A 21081-nucleotide genomic window follows, 5' to 3' on the forward strand; every position below is an offset into this window, starting at 1 on the left:
ATAAGGTAATGAGACAATAATACATACACTGTCTTGAGGCATCTGGGTGGCTCAGTCAGTTAAGCGGCTGCCTTTGGCTCAGATCATGATCCCAGGGTCCTGGGATCGAGCCCCATATTGGGCTCTCTGCTTAGCGGGAGCCTGTTTCTCCCTCTCCCTGCTGCTTCCCCTGTTTGTACTCTCTCTGTCAAATAAAGAAAAAAATCTTTTAAAAAATAAATTAAACAAATAAATAAATATGCTGTCTTTATTGTAAGTATTAAGTTACTTCAAGTAAATAGCATTCTAATAACCCTACAAGGAGAATTACTTTAGTACTGCTGTCACAGATGTACTAGGATTTTTCTACCAGAAAACTTTTTTATTTTAGTTGAGTACCTCAGCATTCTTAAACTATATTTGGTACTTCCAGGATCTCATGGTAGTCTATATTTATAGCTATATGATTTTATGTTTCCAATATATATTGCAAATACAACATATTAAATTATTAGCTGCCTGAGAGAAAACTGAAAAACAGGAAGCATACTCACCTCTCACTTACCTGGTCCTCAAGAATTCAAAAGACAGATACATTTCCTAGTGAGGCAAACAACATCCTAACTCTGGAGGTAAAAACCTATCAGAGAGGTTTTGAGTTTTGACTAAGAGTCTTCTACCTCAGTGTTCCGTTAAAAGTTGTCACTTAGCAAATTAGGTGACAGTAGTGTTATTTGCAGTTGGTGTAAACAGATATTCTCTCTGGCATAAGATCAGCTCTGTGTCATGAAAACGTACAGCTGCTTCTGCCTTTCCCTTTTTCATTCATGTTTAGATTAGCTAGAACGCTTAGAAGAGACAGGGGCTCTTTCATCCAATCCATAGCCCTGACACGGAGATTTAGAAAGCAGCAGCAGGTGGGTGTTCTTACCATGTCCCACACAAAACTGGAGAGCCAGTATGTGACAGTCTACACTCTGCTGATGAACTGCCCGTGCTCTACCTCACGGACCCACTCCTGGATCAGGAACACAACAGAGATGGCTGAGACGAAGAACATCTCAAAGATGACACAGATGGACACAAGGATGTCCATGACATGCTCCTCCTGCAGAGAGAAAGTCAGTGAAGATCTGAAGAGTCACTGATGCAGCTGAGAACACAATCAAGGAGGACACACACACACACACACCTGATGAATAGCCCAGGGAGAAACATCTGTTCAATAAATACATTTCTTTTACTCAGAGTTTAAACATGATTATTTTCAAGTCAAAAATCTGAAAAACAAATGCATAACATCTCACTGGGTTAAAAAGTCCAGTACTGGGGCACCTGCATGGCTCAGTGGATTAAGCATCTGCCTTCACCTCAGGTCATGATCCTGGGACCCTGGGACCCAGCCCCACATCGGGCTCCCTGCTCAGTGGAAAGTCTGCTCCTCCCTCTTCTTCTCCCTCTGCTGCTCCCCCTGCTTGGCCTGAGAGTGGCCAAATGGCATTCACTCTGATCCACTGTTCCTGACCTTATAAGAGCTGCAGGTTGTAACTTCTCACACATAAAATATGGCTTAAAAACTTAGTAAGTACAGAAATATTAATGTGAAACTACTGAAATTCTTCCAGCTATAGATAAACTTAAAACAATAATATATAGTATATCAATCTACTAGACACAGAAGTTCTAAAAGAAAAAAAGAAATTCTAAGACTCTGGTTATAAGAATGATCCTATAAGCCCATTACAAAGGGTCTCTTCTTTTTTAAGATTTTTTTATTTATTTGAGACAGAGAGAAAGAGCACAAATGGAGGAGGGGGAGAAGGAGAAATGCCTCCCAACTGAGCAGGGAGCCCCACGTGGGGCTCAATCCCAGGACCCTGGGATCGTGACCTGAGCCAAAGACTGATGCTTAACTGACTAAACCACTCAGGCATCCCACAAAGGCTCTTTTATAAAATTCCTAATGACCTATACTGATACTGTGTAGAAGAGAAAGAATAACTGCTATGCTCCATATACAAGATAGACACTTTGAAATATTAAATAGAGTAGCTCAGTCCTGGCTGCCACAAGATTACTAAATACTAGTGATGACTTTGTAAATAAGCTGCTTTATGATCTGAGTGACCTACGATAATTCCCACATACCAGCAACTCGGGGCCCACCTTCCTGACAAGTCTTGGGTTAAAGTACGCTGGCCAACTTCAAGTGTTTCTTTACTTGCTTACTGGAATCTTTTGACTCAGAGGAAGTGACTGAGAATTACTGGCACCCAGGCAAAACCCACCAAACCTATATAACAACCTGATATAAAATGTAGACAGTGTGGAAAATACCACCACTCAGCAGCAGACTCCACATGAATATTTACATGTTTCATTTAGATATTTCTTCTTCAAAGAAAATTCAAAGTTAGAATCTGTGAAAGTTACATCACAGCCACCTCTAATGGATTCTGGCAAACTTTTGACTCTAACAGTTCCTGCCCAGGTTGCTAAGAGAAGCTCCAGTGGGAAAGAGAAGAGACCTGAGCCTGATTATGGACACTGAGGAAAGAATGGTTATTTGTCTCTGATGCTCCTCTGACCTTGGTAGCTCAGGCCTGAACACAGGTCTCAAGCAGGCAGTTGGGGAGCCAAAACAGTGAAGGACACTGACCACAGTAAGCTAGAGAGGGCTGGATAGAAAGCTATGGTGCTTTCCTAGCAGAAGGGCCACTTTAGGGGTCCCACTTTGCACTGTTCAGAGTTCTATGGGTACCAGCTCTTGGGGAAAAGACAAAGGAGGAAAACTGGGAAACAGTGACAGAGCTAAGCTTTGAGGCAGCCGTATAAGGTATCTCATTTTCCAGGAGGTACGAAAAGACTTCAAGGATTCCTCCTCTTCTTCTTAAGTCCCACCTGATCCTTCAAAGCACAAAGGAAGAAATGGGTTGAAAAAACAAGGAAAATAGGTAGTTTTAATACCATTTCTTCAATCCGTCTTTGGTCCATGTAAAAAGTGAAAACTGGAAAATGTGTCTTGGAATCCACACAACCCTCTGGGAATCTGATTTGGAAGAAAAGTATAACTAGGACAGGAAACTCATACTTTGAATAAAACCAATTTAAAAATCACCTTATTTCATAACATGACTAAACTAGAACTCTGCAAATTTAAAGAAAGCACATGTGTCTTTAGGTAGCACAACTGGAGCAGAAAACAAAATGGATAACAGTGACACATGTCCCTAGAAAGTGGATCACAGTATGACCAGACCCTGCCACAGAGCCAAGGTGCAGCCATCAGCCAAACACCGAGGTCTAGTCCATTCTGCCCTCACCATTGGCCATTCACTTATGCCAAGCCAAGATGTCCCCCAGGAAATTATCCTGAGCTATTCAACAATAGACAGTGGAACATGACTCGTTACAGTCACCAAGGCTCTCAGGAAGCAGTATCACTGACTACACCCGGTGACTTCTTTGGTTCACTGGAGTTATAATGACGAATAGATTCACCCTTAACTTTAAAGAGAAGTAACCAGGGCTTAAGTTCTCACACCCATTTACAATTGCTTGTCCCCACCCTGCAACCTAGATGCTGATAAAGCAACAGAGGGAGACTACAAGCAAGCCTCTTCCTGAAACTGTTCTCAGAAAAAGGCTCAGAACTGCTCCCCACACTCACAGTCTCAGAGAATGTCAGAGTTTTAAGACCCACAGAAGTCTCGTGGGCCTGCCTCCCTAATTCAGAGGTGAGGAAACAGGCCCAGGGGCTGAGCGGCCTGTCTGAGGTCACCAGCTCATCTGTGGCACAACCAGGGATGGAGCCGGGTCTGTCACAAGATATTGTGTCACATTACCTCAGTGGGAGAAACCAGACTGTGCCTTCCACAGCCCATGGATCCAGAGTGCTGAGATCTGGTTTTAATTCAAACAAGTAAGAAAGCCAGGCTGACTTTTCAAAATAGAGAAACAGTTACACTAAGGTAGAGGAACTTGCAGAGCAAGTCCCTTCCCCTCAAAACCCACGTGCTATTCTCTCTGATAAGAATTAAGCTCAATGGAGCAAATAATCCTAAAATTTGTATGGAATCAGATGAGACCCCGAATTGCTAAGGAAATGTTGAAAAACAAAAATAAAACTGGGGGCATCACGTTACCTGATTTCAAGCTTTACTACAAAGCTGTGATCACCAAGACAGCATGGTACTGGCATAAAAACAGACACATAGACCAGTGGAACAGAGTAGAGAGCCCAGATATGGACCCTCAACTCTATGGTCAAATAATCTTCAAGAAAGCAGGAAGAAATATGCACTGGAAAAAAGACAGTCTCTTCAATAAATGGTGCTGGGAAAATTGGACAGCTATATGTGGAAGAATGAAACTCGACCATTCTCTTACACCGTACACAAAGATAAACTCGATATGGATAAGAGACCTCAGCGTGAGGCAGGAATCCATCAGAATCCTAGAGGAGAACATAGGCAGTAACCTCTTTGATATTAGCCACAGAAACTTCTTTCAAGATATGTCTTAAGGGCAAAGGAAACAAAAGCGAAAATGAACTTTTGGGACTTCATCAGGATCAAAAGCTTCTTCACAGCAAAGGAAACAGTCAACAAAACAAAGAGGTAACCCATGGAATGGGAGAAGATATTTGCAAATGACATACAGACAAAAGGTTGATATCCAGGATCTATAAAGAACTTCTCAAACTCAACACACACAAAACATATAATCATATCAAAAAATGGGCAGAAGATATGAACAGACACTTCTCCAATGAAGACATACAAATGGCTATCAGACACATGAAAAAATGTTCATCATCACTAGCCATTAGAGAGATTCAAATTAAAACCACATTGAGATACCATCTTACACCAGTAAGAATGGCCAAAATTAGCAAGACAGGGAACAACGTGTGTTGGAGAGAATGTGGAGAAAGGGGAACCCTCTTACACTGTTGGTGGGAATGCAAGTTGGTGCAGCCTTTTTGGAGAACAGTGTGGAGATTCCTCAAGAAATTAAAAATAGAGCTTCCCTATGACCCTGCAATTGCACTACTGGGTATTTAGCCCAAAGATACAGATGTAGTGAAAAGAAGGGCCACCTGTACCCCATGTTTATAGCAGCAATGGCCACAGTCACCAAACTGTGGAAAGAACCAAGATGCCCTTCAATGGACGAATGGATAAGGAAGATGTGGTCCATATACACTATGGAGTATTATGCCTCCATCAGAAAGGATGAATACCCAACTTTTGTAGCAACATGGACGGGACTGGAAGAGATTATGCTGAGTGAAATAAGTCAAGCAGAGAGAGTCAATTATCATATGGTTTCACTTATTTGTGGAGCATAAGGAACAACACGGAGGACATAAGGAGATGGAGAGGAGAAGGGAGTTGAAGGAAATTGGAAGGGGAGGTGAACCATGAGAGACTATGGACTCTGAAAAACAACCTGAGGGTTTTGAAGGGGCGGAGGGTGGGAAGTTGGGGGGAGCCAGGTGGTGGGTATTAAGGAGGGCACATATTGCATGGAGCACTGGGTGTGGTGCAAAAAACAATGAATACTGTTACACTGAAAATAAAAAAAAAAAAAAAGAAGAAGCTGAAGACTGAAAGTCAACCCCCTGACAGGATAGGTCAGCCATTCCTTCCTCCCCAGCAGAAGCTCCCAGCCCACCTGCACTGCCATCTGCTCAGTCACACGGAGAGCGACTCACCTGTGGAGGAGGCAGCCCCCCTGCCCCCAGGGGACACACCGGCAACATCTTCTTGATTTTGTCACTGCTACACTGGCAGGTGGGTGAGGGGTTCTCCATCGTCCAGTTCCCATTTTGGAAGAGGTCCACGATGGTCTGGGGGACCGGGGCGGTGGTCCACTCCTCCTCCCCCACAGAGCAGGGCATGTTTCTGCAAAGGGAGGACATCAAAGGTAGCATCACCTGAGAGGACCTGGCCTTTCCTGGAGCCTCGGGAGCACAGACCAATCAATAACAACCACAAACAGGCATCTGTGCCCTCACCATTTGTTTGCTCTCCCCACAGACCTGTAAGCTGCAAACTCACTTTACAGTTAAGGATGAAGGAACACAAAGAGGCCCTAAACGCTCATGTGCCAAACTCCAGTCAATCCAGTCTGCCAGCATTTGGTCTCTTGCCCTAGTGTTCACTCAGTAAATACTCATTGAGCATGTACTATGTACCAGACAGTGTTCTGCATCTTTGAGAGTCTGGGGTGAACAAGACAAAGTCCCTACCTCCTGTAGAGGATTTTGGCAGAAAGCAAATGTCACTCAGCCAAAAATAAAGCAAAATAAGAGAACAGTGAATCAGGGGAAGACAGACTACTTCTTCCTAGGAGGGTGATACTTCTTCTGAGGCATGAATGATCAGAAAGCAGCAGCCAGGGAAAGATTTGGGGAGAGAAAACACTACAGGCAAAGCCAATAGAAGGTAAAAACTACAAAGTCCCTCAAAAGAAAAGAACTTCCATGTTTGAGGAGCAGCAGGAAGGCACTGAGATGGGACGGGATGAGGTAGGAGGGAGAATGATGGGAGATGACGGGTGGAGCGAAGCAGGTGCCAGATGACATGGGCCTGGGAAGGAGTCTGCATGTTATGCTCAATGTGCTGTGAATCTGGCGCAGAATGGCAAGATTTGCTTTATGTTTTAAAATGAGTACAGAATTGGGGTTTGGAGGGGACGCAGTGAGGGTGCTCAGTACATGAAGCGCTAGGTTGTCCACAAGAATCACGAGGCCTTTACACCTGACGCGAGCTCCGAATCACTGTGGACCATCACCAACATGCTTGCCCTCTTGGGTCTTAACTTCTCCACCAGTAAAATAAAAGTACAAAATGACATGTTCAAACATGTCATTTCTAATATCCCTTCCAGTTCCAAGATTCTACAATGCATAGCCACACTCTTTATGTTATTCTTCTGTGTACTAAAAACATCAAAGGAACAGATCTGTGTACTGCTCTCTAGTTCTCTCTAAGGCACTGTAACTTGATGGAAAAGTCAAAGTAAGACACGGTGCCCTCCCGAAGCTCATACTCTAAAACCTCCAAAAGATGATTGGCTGAGATAAAGTTAAGAGCCACTGGTAGGTGTCCTACTCAAATCTCCCTTAATTATACCACTTTTTGAAAAACTTCAAATCCGAATTTCAGTGAGTTTGTCAGCACAGAGATCTTGTCTTCAGACTGCCTCTAATACACATCAATGGTGCTCTTCATCAAAGCTATAGCATTCAAATCAGGGTCATGCCTCTTTTGTCTTTCTAACCTGGACAACTGAACCCACCTCTACCAGCACTGGGCTCTCATAAGCTCTTTATCTCTTGTCATTGTCTTTATCAGTGATCCCTTTGGCCTCCCCTTCAGACACCTTGAGGGGTATGAACATTCACCAAATTTGTTGATACAGTGCCTTAAAAGAGGATTTTAAAGAAAAGGTCATAAAAAATACATGTTAAAAGAAGAAAATATGCATTTTCATAAAAAGTGAATATATCATGTTTTCAGGTTGTCAAAGTGAAAAGGCTTATAAGCAAAACCAAAAATTATATATAATGGAGCAGCCCATTGCAAAACTTAGGTACAAGATTTAGTGGAAAGCATCTGACCCGTAAGTATAAAGTGCTCTTAAATTAAATATTAATGTGCTATCGCAGTAAAAGAAAAAAAAAAAAAAAAAAACAGCTATAATGATTCATTTTGCAAGATTTTAGAACATCCTCCAAATGTTCGTTTCTAGATGTTCTGATTAGGTTACTTTACTAGCTTTTTAAAAATAAACAAAATGATTCAAATGGCAAATGATGCTAGTTAACAGTGTGTCATGCAGCTGATAAATGCAATATTAGAGAGGAAACCAAGTGACAATGACAAGAAGCCAGTAAAGGAGGGTCTAAAACAGCACTCAGAGGATTTGTTTTCCTTCTATATGTTGGATCCTAAAGCCAGCATCTTTCCTGAGGGCATTCAAGAGTTCCTGGGTGCCCACATTCTCAGGAGTGTCATCACTGTGGGTACATAAGAAGCAGCCAGTTCAGTAATTCATTAAAAACAGGAACTGGGGGGTGCCTAGATGGCTCAGTGGGTTGAGCCTCTGCCTTTGGCTCAGGTCATGATCTCAGGGTCCTGGGATCGAGCCCCACATCAGGCTCTCTGCTCAGTGGGGAGCCTGCTTTCCCCTTTCTCCCTGCCTATCTCTCTGCCTACTTGTAAGCTCTCTGTCAAATAAATAAAATCTTTAAAAAAAAATGGGAACTAGGAGGTAAAGTTTTTCAAAGTAAACACTTTATTAAACACCTCCTGAGTGTTAGGTTCTTAACACAAAGATGAGTAAAACACAGTCTCACCTATAAGGACCTTAGACACTAGCCATACATTTGATATCAGTATGATAACCAGCAATCTAGAATGGGGACTATATAAATACGTGTAAGTTGGGTGTATGTGTGCACATATATCTGTACAAACACACATACATAATACACATTTACATATGTATTTTAATGTTAAGTAAAGAAACTTATTAAGGATCTGTACTTCAAAAGGACTTTCAGGGGCAACTAGGTGGCTCAGTCAGTTAAGCGTTCGATTCCTGATCTTACTTAAGTCTTCATCTCAGGGTCATGAGTTTAAGGCCCCCTCTGGGCATGGACTACTTTCACAAACTTAGTAAGGATCAATATTTCAAAAGTACTTTCACAATTATTCACTGAGGCACTGACAACCAGGACTTTCTACAAAGGTCAGGCAGATTTTATCTGCATGAACAACTAAAAAATACAAACAATAATGAGCACAGATTATAAACATGAGATAAGCCCATGGTCTACAGCCATGAGCAACACAAGGTGAGCCTGGAAAAGAAAGAATAAAGTAAATCTGAGCCATACACACACAAACACACACACACACTACACTATAGTATATATACTATATATGTACACACACATATACATACACACACTATGCTATATATACACATACATACACACTAATAAATATAGTATAAATACTATATGTGTATATATATACTATACATACTACACACTATATGTATACTTTATGTGTATACAATGTGTATACACTATATATAGTATACTACATACATAAAGTATAACTGTTTTAAAAGAAAGCTTCCTTGTTCTTTTTATAAACATTTACTTGTTTTAGAGAAAGAGATTGTGAGTGTGGAGAGAAGGAGCACAGGGAGAAGGAGAGAGAGAATCTAAAGCAGACCACTGAGCCCAGACCCTGACACAGGGCTTGATCTCATAACTCTGACATCACGACCTGAGCCAAATCAAGAGTTGGACCCTTCACCATTAAACCAAGCAACCTGGACATCTCAAATTTCCTTGATTTTTATATCACTGACAAGTTTTTCCCCACCCAAAGATTTATAAATCCTACAGATATGAAAAAACAAAATTCTGCCTGACAAGATTACGAAATTCCTATAACCTTTCGTTTGAAGTGTCGGATTGTTTGTTGTAAGTAAGGGGTATTTTTGTCTAAAGAACAAATACTAGCTAATATCTAAAACTTAACAGATAAAAAGTGCAAGAATTACATTGTGGAGAAAACAAAGCATTAACTTCCTGGAGGTACAGTGTGTACAAATACTTTAACACAACCACAAAATTAACATAGCTATAAATATCCAAATACATTAATAACTTAATCATAGATTTTAGAAGGGCAGATTATTTTCTTAAAATACATATAACTGGGGGCGCCTGGGTGGCTCAGTGGGTTGGGCCGCTGCCTTCGGCTCAGGTCATGCTCCCAGGTCCTGGGTTCGAGCCCCGCATCGGGCTCTCTGCTCAGCGGGAAGCCTGCTTCCTCCTCTCTCTCTGCCTGCCTCTCTGCCTACTTGTGATTTCTCTCTGTCAAATAAATAAATAAAATCTTTAAAAAAAATAAAAAAAAATACATATAACTGTACCTGGCAATACCAGTATAAAGAGGAATAAAGTTCAAATATGACAACAGAGGACTATCATTTCAGGTTTAATCGCTGCCATTCTTTGCATACGATATTAGTTTGTGTCGGGGCTTTAGAACAGCTGATAAAATCTATTCCACCGTGCAATTCTTGAGTCCACCTCCCCTTGGCCCTCAGCAGTGTCAACACTTGGTCTGCCTGAGCTCTCTTCTCTCCTGGGGCACAGAAAGCAAACACGTACCTGACAAATGTGTACTGTTCGTTATACATCCAAGGCTGAAGTTCCAGGCTGGGGTACTTGCCAAAGGGGGGCACGATCAAGCTAAACACCAGGGCAATGCAGACAAACACAGCTGGCAGGACGATCTACAACCAGGGGAGAGAGGGGGAAAGGAAATGGCAAAGAAAAAACAAAAAACAAGGGCAAATGTCAGAGAAAGGGGCCTGGCCCAAGCCCCTAACAGTCCAGCCAGCCTCCCAGACCAGGCAGCATGCAAGTGAGTGCCACAGGACCCAGAACAAAGCGCCACCAAGGTATTCATGGCAGGTGGGAAGCAGCAGATCCTGAAACCAAAACTCCTCCCTCCAGAGCATTTCTGGAGGCTGACAGCACAAAGCCAGAGGCTGTGGCCACCCAGCAGAGACATGAAGCTCAAAACTTTACAGAGAAAATGGTGGTCACATGTCAGCGGGACTCAGAACACTGGGTCCTACCCTCTTCCCTCTGAAGACCCAAGAAAGACCACGATGGGCCATGAGCCCAGCTCAGCTCAGAGAAAGGCTGACAGAACCAGCTCTGCACCAGGAGCCAGAAGACACAAAGCCTGGTTCTGTGTCTGCCACAAATGTATCCACAGGAAGTCACTCCTGCTGTGGCCTCAGTAATCTCACTTGTAATCTACAGACCAAGACCAACTGACCCTGTCAGATCCCACGCTCTGAAAGGGAACAGCAACCACTGTCACCATGGAATGGCTTCAAACAGCGTCATTACCAAAATCCTTCTTTCTGAGAAAATACTATATGACAATTATCTCATTTCATTATTGTTACAACCCTATCACCAATCAAAAAACAAAGTAATCGATCTCCAAGAGACTAAGTAACTTGCCCAAGTCACACAGCCAGTAAGTGGCAGAACCAGAATTCAAACCCAGGTCTCTGTGCTCCAAACTCATACTCTCTGCATTACCCACATAGTCTGCAGGGAAGAATTTCTGCAGATGCTTTCTCTGTACTTCTCGATTTTATACAGCAGGATAATTTTATCCCTACTCACCAAGTGCCTTAGCATGGAAACACCAACACATAGGCAGCAGTGTAACGAGTCTTTTCTGTTTTCCCATTTTTTTCTGACCTGTCTGGCTACCTTTCTATCAATTTGCAGTTAAACATCAACTTAGAGAAAAGTCACGTTTCGAAAAAGTTTATATGTCAAGTGTGTCTCAGGTTATGAAAACTGAATTTGCCCAGCCAATTTTTCTAAACTGGCACACAGGAGAAGGAGGCACAAACACGTCAGCTGTAACAGAGAGTGAGCAGGGGACAACAACTGAAAGGACTGTGGCTGGAAAAACTCCTCAGTCCGGTATTTATTAGATACAAGGTAACAACCAACAAAGGAGAAGAAGGTTATACAGTAGCCATAGGTCTTGTAGGTAAACAAGAAGGAATTTGAGTCATATGTTGATCATAAGTCTTATGGGAAAACAAGAAGAGTAGGGTGTGCCTGGTCAACCAGCAAGGAATTAGTAGTTGAGCAAGCGCACTTAAAGGGATTACCTTAACAGCAGGCTTTCTCTGAGGCAGGGGAGACAACGAAAAAGGGAAGCAGGTGGTTGGTGTTCGCCAGGAGCCAGCCAGGTGTTCCCAGCTGCTCAGCTTCCAGGATGTGTACCATTCTCTCCACCAGAGGCCCGTTGCTAGTACATGTTCTTCTCAAGATCATCTTTAAGCATGCTTGTGTGACTGGTACAATTTCTAATTATTTATATTTTAAGCAGTATATTTTTCTGAGGGACAGTTACATCTGTCTTTTTACGCTGTCCTCTACCATAAAACTTACACAAATGTGCACACACACACAGCACTACTTAATGCCAGGCCCACTCTAAGCACTTACTCATTTGAATCCTCATAACAACCCTAGGTCATAGGCACATTATCTTCATTTCTAAAGATGAGGACAAGGAGGCACAGAAAAGTAACTTGACCACAGATGCGTGAGTGACAGGAAGCAGGACTGGGATTGAAAGATGAAAAGTCTGGCTCCAGCATCCACCCCATACCCACAACCCTCTCCTGCCTTCACTGGTCAGGGAGCCTGCAGCCCACCCGTAAAGCCAGAGTTGCCGGCCTAGAGCAGCACTTTGTCACCTGAGCAAAGAATCCCTTCCGACTCCATCTGGCAATCAGCAGCCTCTTCCACAGAAGGGCCACAAACTGCTGCTGTGTGAGCTTCCAGCCCTTCACCTGGTAGGAGCCTTTGCCGTCCATCCCGCTGAGCAGGTCTGTTTCTCTGGATTCTGCAGGAAGCCAACACCAAAGGTCACCTATTATCTGAGGCTGTTTTGATACCGCCTTGCTCTTCTTTTCCAGGCTTCTCCAGCAAGACTTCAAATCAGTAATATAAAGTTGAACAATACAACAGAAAATTGGGCAATAGTAATAAAGTGAGATCTCGAAAAATGAAAACAATATGACCTACGAAATTATGGAAAGATGCTGAATTCACAAGAAATCAGAGAAATGTAAATTATTTCTCATATATACATGAAAAAAATTATAAAGATGCTGTTAAAAATAATGATGGTCAAGTAAAGCTAAAATACATTAAAATGAATTAATTACTCAGTAGGTATCTATGGCAGTTTGTAGAAGTGAAAAGAAATATACTGGAGAACAGTGGATAATGGATCATTTGAAAGAGGAACTTCATGAAAAAAATATATCACAAACTAAGTGCATGACTGTTTTAAGCTAGAAAGTATCTCATTTTATATGCAGGGAAAAAACCAACATATTTAGTAGCAATCTAAAATAAGTAGCAAAAGTTACAAAAATATTTCTCCCATAACATCTCTCTCCAACACCAGCTGGAAGGCACAGAAATTACTCAAAGCAATAGACCGGCAAAGACTATTTCAAGAAATAATTATATTTATTAATGAGAAACTTAAAATGTTTAAACATTTTAAATAAACTGGCACTAGAATTCACTTTTAAATGCAAAACAAAAAGCCAATTAATACAAGATATCTAAAAAGGGATATAATAATATATATTAAACACATATGTTCATGTGTTTTACTAATAAAAACAATTTAAATACAAATAACTTCAAATAAAATCATACTATATTTAATACTGAGTTACACACAAATCTTTCCTACTACTAATTCCAAGAAGACTAGCAACTAGGAGGCTGTTAGAGAAATATCAAGACATGTTGACAAGCTGAAGAACAACTCAATGCTCAACACACAACAGATGCTTAACAAAAATATTCACTAACATGAGTAGAAAACTTAAGAAACACTGAATGAAAACTGAAACAATCCTGTCTTTTCTTTTGCTAATAACCTCCTTGCCCCACCCTCCTTCTGCCTATTCCATTTTGCACAACTTTTCCACATAGCTATTTACTCAAGAGATGCTGCCCAATTCATGACTTGTTGAATAAGGCCAATTACATCTTCACATCTTCAATTTTTAAACTTGAATTTCTGTCAGCATCCTTTACTGAAATGTTTCTCTTCTAGTAAATAATCCTGTATCATGCACACAGCAAAAAAGGGAACTGTGAGGTAACTCCACACTAAATGACTATAGCTTAAATTAAAGGAACTCAAAAATTACAGAAAAATAGCACAGGCTAGTTCCTGCTTTAATGAAGGAAAAGTAGTCTATACCACCATCTAGTGGCCCTTAGAATATTGCATGAAGGTACTTAGCCAAGGATGTCACCAAAATACAGGCATCTAAAGTTCACACATAGAGCTACTGCCCTCCTTCCTACCCAGTTCAGACAGCACTGGATGGATCTCTCCTGCTTCCTTCTGCAGAGCTGCATGAGCTGGACCTTTGGACAAAACGATGTAGGAACACCATCAAGTGGGTTATTGCCTTTGCACACGTATAATTTCCTCCAGCCTTTACTTGATACCTATTTCTTATGTAAGGTGTAAAAATGCATCTTCATACTCATCAGACCAAATGGACAAATTGGCCAGAAAAAAACCCATACACTATGAGTAAGGGCATGAATTTGTAAGATGGTTTGTCATTGTTTAGTAGAGATGAATATGGTACGTATCTTATGACCCAGCAATTCCATTCCTAGCTACATACTCTAACACAGTGCTTCCAGTACACAGATCCCCAAGGTTTCTATGGTACAATACAGAGGGTCTGGTAACTTAGATGGGAAAAAAATTACATCTCTATTGTGTTAAAAAAAAAAAAAACTAATTAAAAACGCAGGCCCAAAATGGCATCAGTTCAGTTAAGGCCCCAAGTCCGTAAACTAGGACTTAATATCTAATTGCAATATCACCCTTTCCCAGAAATGTAATCTTAACTGGTCAGTCAGGAATTTTCAGATAGGTGCCACTAAGACTGTCACGTGGCCCTCTCCAAGCCCCTAAAGATGAGGTAACCTGCAGAAGAATCCCTGCTCTTCCACCACCCGCACCAAGAGAAAGTGACCTTGCCTTGAACAATCCTTTCTCTTCCTTTGTTTATAATTCTCTTGCCCCACCCTCATCCCTATAAAAACCTTACTTCTTGTACACCTCTTCAGAGCATCCCTCCACTTACTGCCCAATTCATGAATCTTTTTAAAAACTGATTTATTTAAGAGAGAACAGGTGCAAGCAGAAAAAGAGGCAGACGGTGAGGGAGGGAGAGAATCTTCAAGCAGACTCCCTGCTGAGTGTGGAGCCCAATGTGGGGCTCCATTCCAGAACCCTGAAACCAGGACATGAGCCAAAATCCAGAGTTGGCTGCTTAACTGATGAGCCAGCCAGATCCCCCATCATGAATCATTTAATAAAGGCAATTATATCTTCAAAATTTACTCGGTTGAATTTTGTTTTTTAACAACTGTCACCAACTTCTAACTGAAAATAAGCATTTCCTTTAAGTATGAATGTAGGCAACAAAAAACAGTATTATTAATAGGACCAATGACTTTGTGACCAATAAATATCATAGATATTGTCAAATTACATCCAGAAGTGTTACAAACATACACAAATTTCTTTTATGCTCATCACTATTTACATTACGATAGCTGTCAAATCCAATGATTCTGTATCAATAATTTATTCTCAGGAGCACCTGGCTCGCTCAGTTAGAAAAGTATGTGAAACAATCTGAGGGTTTTGAAGGGGCAGAGGGTGGGAGGTTGGGGGATCCAGGTGGTGGGTATTGTAGAGGGCACGGAGTGCATGGAGCACTGGGTGTGGTGCCAAAATAATGAATACTGTTATGCTGAAAAAAATAAAAAATTAAAAAAAAAAGAAAAGTATGTGACTAGATCTTGGGGTTGTGAGTTTGAGCCCCATGTTGGGTGTAGATATTACATAAATAAATAAACTTTAAAAGAATTTACTTTCATATTTTGATCATTTTAGCTGTATATGTTTTCTTTGCAAACCTGTGTATTTGCTAAGCATGTGAAACATTAGGGTTGTATAAGGGAGCAAGAATTCCTCTCCTCTCCAAGGGTTCTTCTAGGTGGACTAAGAATCATATTGACAAGAGACAGAATAACAGGAGAAAACTAAATCTAATAGCATATGTACGAATCCAAATAGATATGGAAATTCTGAAGAGGCAAAATGAGGTACATATGTCATCCTGAACTGAAGAGAAATGTGTAGGGTTCTAGAACTTCACAGGAAAAGAATGCAATTAATAGGGCAGTAAGAAGAGCAGACATTTGGTAATCAGATGTTTGTCCTTCCATACAGATGGGTCAACTCAGATAAAATTTATCTCTGGTAATAACCCTTATGCTGGCAAAGATCTTTGGATTTTTCTATGTACTTAAGAGAAGGGCAAAAGTTTCTCTTGTGCCTGCAGGGTCCTGATTGCCTTCAGCTCAAAATAATCTTTACACCAACGTGGCCCATCTTGAAGTGACCTGACCTCAGTCCCTACAGTTCCATAGGCCTACAAGATTTCCAAAGGGTTGGGGAGACTGGGTGGGTCAGTTGGTTAAACGTCTGCCTTCAGCTCAGGTCATGATCTCAGGGCCCAGGGATCGAGGCCATGTTGGATCCACGCTTAGTGGAGAAACTGCTTCTCGCTCTCCTTCTGCCCCTTCTCTCCTCCTCTCCCACTCGTGTGTGCATGTCCACACGCGCGCACGGTCTCTCTCTCTCTCTCAATCTTCTGCTCTCTCAAGTAATAAAATATTTTTAAAGGAAAGACTTCCCAAGGGTGCAATGGCCATTTATGCCATTGCATAAAAAAGGTTAAAAATCCCTGCCATAAAAATATATTATATGTTCATAAAAAATAAAATAAAATAAAATATTTTTAAAAATCCCTGCCATAGAGAAATTCTTCATATGGAAACAGGAGCAATCTATTAAAAAAACTCAAAACATCTTTGTTCATAATATCAAATGTACAAATATATATCCAGACAATGGAACAACATATAGCAGAGATATGTATCAATTACTGACTTCATCAAAATGCATGATTTCAAAAACTTTATGTCAAAGCTAAGAATCAACTAAGAGAATGACAAAAGTGTCTGCTTTTAGAAAGTTCGAAAATAGGCAAACCAATGAAATTTAGAGTTATACACAATGTAGTTGAATTTTTTTTTAATTTAAATTTTATTATTATTTTTTTAAACATATAATATATTTTTATCCCCAGGGGTACAGGTCTGTGAATCGCCAGGTTTACACATTTCACAGCAATGTAGTTGAATTTTGAAGAAAATGAATGCAATGATCAACACAAAATTCTGGGTCATGGCTGCTTCAGGCAAAGAGGTCGGGGAAGGTGTTGTAAGGGAGGAAAATGTGACCTGAAAGGAACACATTTTGGGCTTCTAAATTACTGACAATATTTTATTTCTTTCTTGGTGGCAGGGTAATAGGCATTCAATGTATTATTCTTTAAAGTATACTGACATATTACACCTACTTTTGGGTGTATATGATACATGTTTCATGTTAGATAGGCAACCTTAGTCCACTCAATCTAAAATAACTATGCAGTTGGTCTATATCACATTAGCCTATTTTAATATTCCAGAGTTACCTAGTTTTCAACTATGCCCAAAGTTTAGGATATACAAGGATATACAATGATAATTTTCAACATACATTGTGTATCTTCTAGGCAATACAAGGATTTGTTTCAAAACAAAAGGTCACATAAAAACGTTTCATGTTTTTAAACAGTTCTTAAAGGCTATATTCTACCACTCATATTTTTAAAATAAATGGTAAAACGAACTGGCTTTATAATCTGGCTTTAGACCCCAAATGTGCCACTTAGCAGCAGTGAACCTAAGAAATGTAATACTCTCAAAACTTCCCACTCCTCACTTGGAGATAAAGTTGAACTCACAGGATTCTGAGGATGATAAAAACCTATGCATGAACAGGAGATTGTCTTAAGCACCTAGCAGCACTTAACCAATAATTTCCCTCTTTAAGTTATAGCCATGAATTTTTCTGTGATAATGAATCACAGATAGTGAATCACAGATAGTGATTTGTTAAGTATTTTCATCTTCTGCTGGTTAGATGAAGTTGATGACAGGGTGTCCACGGATGGTAAAACCACTAGGTAGAAGTCTGGATCCGTAACTCACTCTGGATGGAAGAGCTGCCTGCCAATGAGGAAAACCCATTTTAGATTCTTAAGGAACAAGAAATAAAATCCTGTTGTGTCTGAGACGTTATACATTTGGTATCTATTTGTTACAACAGTTTAGCAGGTCCTATTTAATATCGTCTTAAAAAGGTGAACCACATTCAGAAGTTCGAGATACAGCTGAGCGGGTCAGAACTAGTCATAAACAAATTAAGTGAATGACTACTTACCAACAGTGAGATACCTAGTTTTTTTCCCTCCTCGGTCACAGAAAACTGGCAGTAAGGCTTATAACTCAGACAGGAATCTGGAAGGATTTCCTCATTTGGGGTAACTGACTAAACTTTAAAAAAATGACTTATGGGTGAAAACAAATGGGAGTTTTCCTCCTCAATGAAATAAACAGATAACCTACAAAAACCCTAGAGTGAAGCCCACCATTTGACAGGTCACACCCATACTCAAAAAGCTTTCAAAAAATTTTTGTCTCACTGAAAAATATGAGTTTATTACCAAGGATGACAGATACAAAACTATTTTAGGAAAAACACTAGCATACTAGTATCATGGCTGAAAACAAATCAAATGATAAAAAAATAATAATAAAACTTGAACTCAGGAAGAAGACCCACAACAATAACTAAAAAATAGACATCTGTAATTAATGTCCTCTGAGACAAATTATGAACCCATGAAACAAAAAGAGGATATTAATTCTGATTAAAAAGGGAGAGAGAGAAATAAATAATCTGGGGAAGGCATTAAAAAAAAGGAGCTTTTTGGAAATAAATACTGTAAAAGTATAAGTTTAAAATAAGTGAGAAGATAAAATTGTGGTACTTTATCCCCAAAACCATAAACCAAAAAAGTAGAGATATAAAGTAGTAGAAAGAATAAAATTAGAAGATCAAATGGAGGTACAATGTTTGAAAAACAAAAGTTCCAAAGATGAAGAATGTAAAAATCCAAGAAACAAAAAATTTTCAGGTTTGAAGAGTACCCCCATTATGAGGTTACACTGAGTGAGGAACACCATATGCAAAAAACATCTACTCCATGGCACATTACCGTGAAATTCAGAACACTAGGAACATAGAGAAAAACATAAAAGGTTCCAAAGAGACTGACAGAAACAAGCAAGTCACTACAAAGAATTAGGAATCAAAATGGCATGAATTTCTTACTAGAAGGTATAAGACAATGGAGCACTGCCTTCAAAATATAAGGAAAAGTTATTTCCAATGCAGAATTTTGTACCCACCCAAAATATAAATCAAGAGGGCTGGTAGAATAAAACACATTTTATAGATACAAATCCCAAAGGTTTAATTTCCATGTACCCTGCCCTAAAATTATAAGTTAAAAGAAAAAGAAACAAAATCCAGACAACAGTAAGTCCACAAAGCAAAGGGGATCCTGGAATTACTACCACGCCATCTTAAAGAACTAGTCCTCACTGAAGCAAAAGAACAAAGAACTCTCCAAAGATAACTCTAAAAGAAGAAACTAAAAAGCTGATTAACAGGTTTAATCATATTTGTTACCGAAAGATACATCACAGCTGCTAACTCAGTAAACAAATGAGTAAGCCCTGGTGCACTGCTATGGCCATTATTCTGTGGAGGCCGAGAAAAATTAAGGACATCCCACCTCAGGTTTAGCCTTAGCACAAGTACAGCCATCTCAGACCCCTGTGCCCAAGGGCTGAACTTTCCCCTACTTTACTTTAGTTCTAAGGACCCCCACACTGCTTTAGTAACAAGAACCCCTACCCTGCTTTGGCTCCAGAGACCCTCCACCCTGCTTTAGTAACAGGAAGCCCCACCCTGCTTTGGTTCCAGAAACCCCCACCCTGCTTTAGTAACAGGAACCCATAAATACCCCTGCCTTAACTAAGCTCGGGGTCCAAGTCACTACTCTGCTGTGTCGGGTGTACTTGGGCCCAAGCTTAAGCTTGTTAAATAAACCCTCGTGTGATTGCATCAGTGTTGGCTCCTTGGTGGTCTCTCAGATGCAAAAACTCAGGTACAACAATTCCATCCCAGAGATTGTGGAGGGGACCGGACAAATTGAACTGGCTGGGTTTGCCAACGCTGCGGGGTTTGCCAACACTGTGGCAGAACAGTCAGATAAACTCAACTTTTGAGTTTATCTGAAAAGCCAATAACTCAAGAGATAAGGGTTTGGAAAAGAGAAGGGAGAAAGTTATTTTGGATACTGACAGCCAGGGGAGGTGCGAAGCTCAAGACTTAACAACCAACCTCTCTGCCTCCAAGATGGACACTTAACCATTTCATAAGGAGAAGATGGTGACGGGGTACATGCAAGAGAGCAGGCAGACGGCTTGTGATCATGGGGGAGGGTTGGTTTGCGTTCAGCCCCTGACCAGGGGCAGAAAGAGGATCCGTGGGTGTGGTCTTCTAGGCATTACATTGCTATCAGAGCTTTACTGGTGTGGCGTTTGGGATGCTGCCAGTCCTTGCACAAGAACTTCATCACGCTTCAAGAAAGTGTGGTAAGAAATAAGCACAGTGGGTTTTAGTTAACAGTATGAGATAGGCAGTCCTGTCTACTTCTGGTTTTAAATGCTGGGGTCTACAGCTGAGGAAGAGGGCTCTGTAGCACATTGAGAGGTATATTTTGGCAAAGGGTTCGGTGACTAATAAATGACAGATATATCGCTTCTCGGCCTTTTGGCTAAGATCAAGTGTAGTATAAATGACAGATATAAGGAAAACAATAGAAAGCAAAGATGGAGGAAAAAAAGGAGTCACACTCCTATTAGGATTACAGGTTATCGGGGCGCCTGGGTGGCTCAGTGAGTTAAAGCCTCTGCCTTCCGCTCAGGTCATGATCCCAGGGTCCTGGGATCGAGCCCCGCATCGAGCTCTCTGCTCAGCGGGGAGCCTGCTTCCCTTCCTCTCTGCCTGCCTCTCTGCCTACTTGTGATATCTGCCTATCAAATAAATAAATAAAATCTTTAAAAAAAAAGATTATTACAGGTTATCATATTATCTCACTGATATGAGGAATTTGAGAAACAAGACAGAGGATCATAAGGGAAGGGAGGGAAAAATGAAACAAGATGAAACCAGAGAGGGAGACAAACTGTAAAAGACTCTTAGGAAACAAATTGAGGGTTGCTGGAGGGGAGTGGGGTAGGAAGGATGGGGTGGCTGGGTGATGGGACATTGGGGAGGGTATGTGATATGGTGAACACTGTGAATTGTGTAAGACTGATGAATCACAGACCTGTACCCCTGAAACAAATAATATATTATATGTTAA

The 21081-nt window shown here is 40.7% G+C and overlaps 1 protein-coding gene across 1 annotated transcript; it reads right to left on the bottom strand.

The window, feature by feature from the left end:
• Positions 1–133: 133 nt before the first annotated feature.
• LOC125083987 (phospholipid-transporting ATPase ABCA1-like) lies at positions 134–14765 on the bottom strand. Its single transcript, XM_047701047.1, has 6 exons — positions 13964–14765; positions 12322–12558; positions 10187–10311; positions 5699–5888; positions 911–1087; positions 134–184 (listed from the first exon to the last, which is right to left on the bottom strand). The coding sequence occupies exons 1-5, from the start codon at positions 14015–14017 to the stop codon at positions 950–952; spliced, it is 744 nt and encodes a 247-aa protein (XP_047557003.1). The 5' UTR covers positions 14018–14765; the 3' UTR covers positions 134–184; positions 911–949.
• Positions 14766–21081: the final 6316 nt, after the last annotated feature.

This window comes from Lutra lutra, chromosome 13, assembly GCF_902655055.1.
Source record: "Lutra lutra chromosome 13, mLutLut1.2, whole genome shotgun sequence".
Lineage (NCBI taxonomy): Eukaryota > Metazoa > Chordata > Mammalia > Carnivora > Mustelidae > Lutra > Lutra lutra.